The 7322-nt window shown below is 31.0% G+C and overlaps 1 protein-coding gene across 1 annotated transcript; it reads right to left on the minus strand.

Annotated features, from left to right (window-relative positions):
• Positions 1–223: 223 nt before the first annotated feature.
• Positions 224–7322, minus strand: Phum_PHUM181210 (uncharacterized protein; the record flags this gene model as incomplete). Its single annotated transcript, XM_002425154.1, has 4 exons — positions 224–1426; positions 1601–1675; positions 1756–1888; positions 6676–7322. 4 exons carry the CDS (start codon positions 7320–7322, stop codon positions 224–226), a joined length of 2058 nt encoding a protein of 685 aa, XP_002425199.1.

A 7322-nucleotide genomic window follows, 5' to 3' on the forward strand; every position in this document is an offset into this window, starting at 1 on the left:
ACCAATGTTTTCTTTTTATTAAGGAAATAAAAGTATTTTTTTTCTCATTTTTTTTCTTTCGTTATTATTATTAATATACATACATTATGTACAATTTATTGTAAGAATACTTATTTATTATGTACACTTGGGTAAGGGTTTCATATTTCATGGACGAAGGATAATAAATAATCAACCGAACGTGTTGTTGTCGCACGAGAGAAGATGGCTAACGGTCGAATCGTTAGCAAGTCGTTTCTATCACGTGTTTAGGATCATTGGACTTGGTCAACGATCTGCTCTCGTTTTCCATCGTCGTCGTCGTGGTTTTAGACGCGAGACATGATCTTTGTCCATCCTCGTCTTTGCTCACCGCAGTCGTCGTCCACAACGTCGATGACTTTTCGGATGGCTGCAGTGTGGTGATTGATTGTCCGTTGTGTCCGCCGTTAGAAAACTTCCCATTGTTCGAATCCTTGAAATCTGGAGATTTACTTTCGACCGGATCTTTCTTCATCTCTGATAATTTCTCGGTAGCGCAGGACGTTTCTATTTTCTTTATAGTTGCAATTCTAGAAGATTCCTTATGCTTTTCGTTTTTCATCCAAGATTCCCGGTCTATTTCCCGGTCAACGGCACTCGATCGGAGTCGTACCGGACTCGAAGTCGCCGAATGACATTTCACGACACCGTCTCTGAGATTCTTTTTCCCCGACGATGACGACGACGACGACGACAATTTTTTTTTTCCATTACCGCCGTGCGAACTCTTCGTCGAGATGGACTTCGAAGACGAGGACGAAGACGATTTCGGAGATGCTATGCTTTTGTGAGATTCGTAACATTCTATTTCGCAAGCGGTTTCGAATAAATCCGAATATTGTCCCGATTTCAGTGCTTGTAATTCGAGGAGCGTCGGACTTCTCAATTCGTCTTTCTCGAACAAGTTGTTGTGAGTCGTGATTCCCGAATTGTTTCCGTGATGACCGGATCGTCCGGAAGGCTCCGATAAACGTTTTCCGAAACTCGGCGAAAGGAAAGCGGGTTTGAGCAAGGGCTTCATTTCCATCGGATCTGTATTTATCTTGATCTTTTCTCTTCCTCTTGCTTCGCACTTGGAACCGTTTCCGTTGCTGCTCCTGACGCTGCTACTGCTGTTTCCGCTACCGACTCCGCTTCCGCTTTCGCTACCGTTTCCGTTATTCCGTGCGTTCGCGCTCGATGCTAACGCATTGCCTTCGCCTTTATCGTTCGTGCTCTTTCCTTCGACGGGAACACCGTTCCTTTTCGACACGTTACCCTGAGTACCGTTTTTATCAGTCTTTTTCCGAAGAGGATTCGTAGTAGTATTATTAGAAGTTATTGTAGTAATTGGATCTTTTTTGAAATTTTCGTCGCACGAGAACACATCCGCCAGGGTATCTTCGTCGAATTCGTCCGACGAGGCCTTTCGGCCGGCCGATTGCTAGAGTAACTTTTCCGTTATTGAATTTGTCGTAGCCGAACTCAGGGTTGAGCAGTTGTTATCGTCTTCGTAGTCTTCACCTCCTCCGTTTCCGTCCTCGTCTTCATCCTCATCGTCGTCCTCTTCGGCTTCGCCCGGCAGTAATTGTCAGTTGACTAGTTCGACCGTGACGAACTGTTTTAGTCTGTCCAAGTATTGATGGTACAGCTCGACGTCGTTGTGTCCCGCACCCTGAAAACGAAACCCCCCAATCACGTATTTGTGTGTTTAATTTAATATTTTTAATTAGCTGGATAGTTTTCTCAACTCACCACAACCCACAAGGGTTCCACCGCACGAGGACATTTTTCGTATATAGCCACTCCGTGCGAATAATCAACCACTTCGTCCTCCATTCCGTGTATAACCAGCACCGGTGAGGTAACTTTAGGCACTTTGTCAATACTGCAATAAAAAAAAATAGAAATCTGTATTTTTATCCGAATATCAACATCGGTAAAACAGAGAGAGTGGAAAAATAAACTCGTTTAAAAATTTAAAACATTCAGTCAATTTTTTTTTGTGTTTGCTCTTTTCCTTCTTTGTTTTTTAAAGTTGTTGATGTTTTTTTTTCCCCCTTTTAATAAGCATTCGTAAATATTGATTAAATTTTTTTAAAAACAAAAAATGTTTTTGTGAATAAAATTATGCCTAACGTGGAATAAAATATTTTTCTTTTATTATCTCCCATTTCACTTAAAAAGGAACAAAAAAAAAATTCATGTTTATTACAACTGACACGAAATTTTGAAAAGTTCAACTCGAAAAGGAAATTTTTTTTTTTTTTTTTTTTTTGTTTGTAAAATATCAATACAATCATTCAAGATAAATTTTTAATTTGAAATCGTATTATTTTTCAAAACATGAAACACATCGCATGTCTATCAAAAATAAAATAAATCATTTTTTTTTTTTTTCACAAAAGTGTCAATTTTAAAAATATTACCGGACAACAAAAAAAGGAGGAATATGACAAATGGGGGGGAGGGGAAAGAGTTGAGGGGAGCATTGATTTGGTTGGAAAAGCGGAAATTGAACATCGTTTAATTATTAAAAGGAAAATAAAATTCGAATACATTTCATTCGAGGACAAATGAAATTTTCTCATATTCCATTCAACTTCCTACTTTCTACCTTTTTTTTTCTTTCTGTTTTCATTCCCTCCTTCCCTTCCTTCCCTATTTTTAATGAGATTAAAATTTCAAAAAAAACTTTCCATTTCATTTTAAAATCTATTAGTATCGTTCAATCACATGTGGGGGGACGAACATGGCTTCGGTGTAAAAAGTAAAAAAAAGTAAATTAATTACATTTTCAACCTTGACGTTCTTTCCCCCCACCTCCCTCTCTCTCTCCCCCTCGCAACTCAACTTAAATTTTTTAAAATTATTTTATACGATTTCGGGTATTATTTGTTAATTTAAAAAAAAAAAAAAAAAAATATCGATCGATTTCTTCGATCCCTCTTTTTCCTTTTTTTCCTTTAAAAAAAAAAAAAAAAAAAAAAAAAAAAATTAACTTTTTATTATTATTATTATTATTAAAATGTTACTACCGCATACAAATTAAAATAATAATAATAATAATGAGAAGAAATTTTTAAATGAATTTTTTTTTAATTTCTTTTAAACTTTTTGTCGCAAATCCAACTTTTTTAATTACGAATTTTTTTTTTTTTTTTTAAATAAGGATAATAGTTATAATATAAATAATTTTGATGAATTTGATAGAAATATATATATAAATATATTTTATTTCCTAAACAAACCGCCATTTTTATAATAATAATAATAATAATGAAAAAAGTAATAAAAAAAAATGTCGAGATACGTAAAATTACATTTTCTCATTTCTCTTTTTCCCCTTTTCTCTCCTTCTCTCTCTCTCTCTTTCTTTCTTTATTTATTTTTCACCTCATTTATTTTTTTTTATTTATTTTTTTTATTTTTTATTTTTTTTTATTTTACTAAGTAAAATTTTCTTAATTTACTTATTTTTTTAATAAGAAAAAAGCAAAAAAAAAAAATTAAAAATTAATTAATTTCGTCTTATAAAAATTTAAAGAAGGATGTCAACGATCGTATGCGTTTCGTTTTTTTTGTTTAAAAAAAAAAAAAAAAAAAAAATTTTCCCTAATGAAAATTTTCCCGGGGAAAAACGATTTTTTAAAAAATACTTTTTTTCATAATAATCAAATTTCCACCAATTAAAAAACCCAAAAAAAAAAAAAAAAAAAAAAAAAAAAGTGGAGGAAAATTAATTTTTCCCTCAATCAAGCAATTTTATTTCATTCATAAAAATCAATAATAAACGTGATTAAAAATCGAAATAAAAAAAAAAAATTTGATCTCGTTTGACTCAATTTTAATTAGGACTCGAAAAAAAAAAAAAAAAATGAATAAAAATAAAAAAGAGTACGTAAGTAAAATAATGAGAGAAGAAAAAAAGATGACGATGACGATGATGATGATTATTATTATTATTACGTATAAGAAAATGTGGGTTGAATGAATTAAGAAAAACGCCTTCGCATTTCCTTTATCAATTGATAAAAATTTTACCCGTTGAAAATTATTATTATTAATTATTATTATTAATTTTTTTTACTACACTATTACTATTATTATTATTATTTTTCTTCCTCCTCGTTAAAACAACAAAAAAAAATTCAAATTTAATCCAGTTGAAAAAAAAGAATAAGAAAAATTGGATATTGGGATTTATTTTCCCTTTCCCCTTCTTTCCCTCTCTCTCTATCTCTCTCTCTCATCCTTTTCTCAATTTTCATTTTTAAATTATTAGGATGAAAAATGATTGGGATACGTGAAATTGATTTTGATTTAATTTTTATTCAATATGGCGTCTTTTAATGGAATCTAATGGCAATCAAAAAAAAAAAAAAAAAAACCAAAAAAAATAAAAATCAAATGAAATCAAATTTTCTGTTTTCATTTTACGGTTTTATTATTTGCAAAAAAAAAAAAAAAAAAAAACTAGTCTTATTTTCTTCTTCTTCTTCAGAAAAAAATTTCAAATTTTCCCTTTGTATTTAACAAACACATTTACAAAAAAAAAAAATAACGATAATAATAATGGAAGTGGTAGAAAATTATTATTACAAATTTTTTTGTGTGTTATTTTTCAGGTACGACTGCCTTAGGGCTACCGAATTAACCGTAAAATAATATTGCTACAAGACATTCACATCAAAAACAAAGAAAATAAAAATTTAAAAAAAAAAAAAAAAAAAAAAAGAAAACTTTAAAAGTTATTTTTCTTTCGACAAAAACAATAAAATAACAATAACAACAACGACAACAACAATAACCATAACACGTGTGTTCTTGATTTAAGGTTAATTGTAAAGTAATCTTATTATAATTAATGCACGTGCTTTAATGTGTCTAATTTAAAGTCGTCTGCTGTTCTGGCTCTGTTATATCTGGTATACAAGAATAAAGGTTGTTAATCGTTTTCCTTTGTTTTCAATTCGGTTAACGCACAATAATACGTTTATTACGCATACGTATACGCATATCAGAGTGACGACAACAGTATTTTGTAAACCTAAAAAAAAAAAAAAAAATTTCTTTTGTTTCGTGACCCCGATTCTAACCTTAATAATGGACGACGTTTTATTTCTCTCTTGGGACTTGGGCAAACAGTGTTAATAAGAAAAAGGAAATTTCCGTATATAAAAAAAAAAAAAGAAAAAGTACGCCTGATGATATCATTGGTTTTTTTCTTTTTTTTTCTCTGTCAAAACCGGATATCAATCGATCGTTGTGTTTGTTTAAATTTTTAAGCGCAATTTTTAAAAAGTGACTAACACGTAAAAAATGTAACGGCCAAATCAATGCTTATCATATTCGATATCCTAAATTACAGGTTAAAAAAAAAAAAAAAAATTAAAACTCAAACGGTTTTGCTTTCCTTTTTTTTTGTTGCAGTTATTATTATTATTATTATTATTTTTTAATTCGAAACGTAGGAATACAAAGAGAGAGAGAGAGAGAGAGAGAGAGAGAGAGAGAGAGAGAGAGAGAGAGAAACACGGTTGGACGCAAATGGAAAATAATCTAAAAAAAAATTTTTATTTTATTGGGATCATGAACGTAATAATAAATTGCAACATTCAATTGAATTGTTCTATTTTTTATATACATATAAATGCCTCGTAAACAATTTATAACTTATTTCAAATTGCTTAGATAGCGATTAAAACGTTTTAATAATTTTTTTTTTCTTTTTACCTGACCAAAGCGTTTATTCTCGATTTTCATTTATTATTATTATTATTATTATTATTATTATTACGGGTAATAAAAATAATAATTACAATGCAATTAAAATAACAGGTGAAAGTAATTATTAAATGTTTTTGTTTATAACTATTGTTGAAAAGAGAAAACAATATGCCATTAATTTTTTTAAATAATGAAAAAAAATTAATTAATAAATAAATAAAAAAAAAAAAATGGAAAAAGAAAACGTTTTTCATCAAAAATTACTATTTGATAATTAAAATAGAAATTTTTTGATAAAAAATTATAAATGATAAAATATATATAATTACTGTGTAACCAGACTAAACAATTAATTACATTATGCTGTTAAATATAATAATTGCTCAGACTGAGTAATAACCCCTGTAGAATTATTTAAGCCAATCAAATAAATTAAATGAATAAAATTTTATGTGTGAGGTTAATTTTACTGTGTGTGTGTGTGCCATAATTTGAGAGAAAATTTAAAAATTTCAATTCCCATGCAGTATTTTACACCATATTAAAAATAATTAAAAAATGTAAGAAGTATTCAAAATCACAAATTCAAGTACAAAAACCTAATTATTTTTTACATGATATAACCTACATTACACATACATATAATTGAAAAAAATTATTTGTTAAAAAATCCAGTTTGAAATTATTTCAAACTGGTAATTGTACCCTAGAAAAAAAAAAAAATGTACTGTTGTCGATTATTGATTTTAAACCTGCAAGGGACAAATCAAATAACAGACCTCTTTATTCGAAACATTCAAAATGAGTGTCTTAATGTAAATGGAAATTAAACCTTATTTAATGACATACTGTTTCAAATACAAAAGCAAAGTACCTCCTATTACATATGTATAAAGGATAAAAGATGAATTGCTTAAAATATGTTAGGTAATAATTCATAGTCACCTGGGAAAGGCATCGAAAAACCAAGTTCTTTTGGTGTTTGGAAAAGCTACTCTCATTCCAGACATTAGTGGCGAATGCAATATCACTGCACCCACTTCGTATCTGCTGGCAAGATCTATCGTGGGCACTGTTCCTATGCTCTGTCCGTACAGTATTATGTTTTCCGGGCTTATACCGTAGCTCGTTCTGAGTGCGTGCCACGCAGCGTCGATGTCCGCGTACAGATTCTTCTCCGATGGTTTACCCGAACTCGCACCGTATCCCGAATAATCGTAACTGAATATGTTGCAGTTTATCCTCGTTCCGAGTCCGAGGTAAAAACTGCTCATCTGTCCTATGTCCACCGCATTTCCGTGAGAAAACAATATCGTGAATCTTGCGTTTACACTGCACCTAACGAAGAGGCAGGCGATCGTGTTGCCTCTGACGGTCCTCGCGTAAAACCCTTCCAGATTTTCCTTCTCGTGTTCCAAATGTTGCCATTCCGCTTTCTCGGTAAAGTTCAACGTGTATTTCGAACCCGTTTCGCACGGCGTGAAACTGTACGTCGGCTCCGGTGGAAAAAACGCCAGCTTTGCTGCTATTTTCGACGGACAAGGAGGACAGCAAATAAGGCAACAGAGTTCACTTATGCTTAATCCGTTCAT

The sequence above is a fragment of the Pediculus humanus genome, genomic scaffold (genome assembly GCF_000006295.1).
Source record: "Pediculus humanus corporis 1103172107529 genomic scaffold, whole genome shotgun sequence".
In the NCBI taxonomy this organism is placed as follows: Eukaryota; Metazoa; Arthropoda; class Insecta; order Psocodea; family Pediculidae; genus Pediculus; species Pediculus humanus.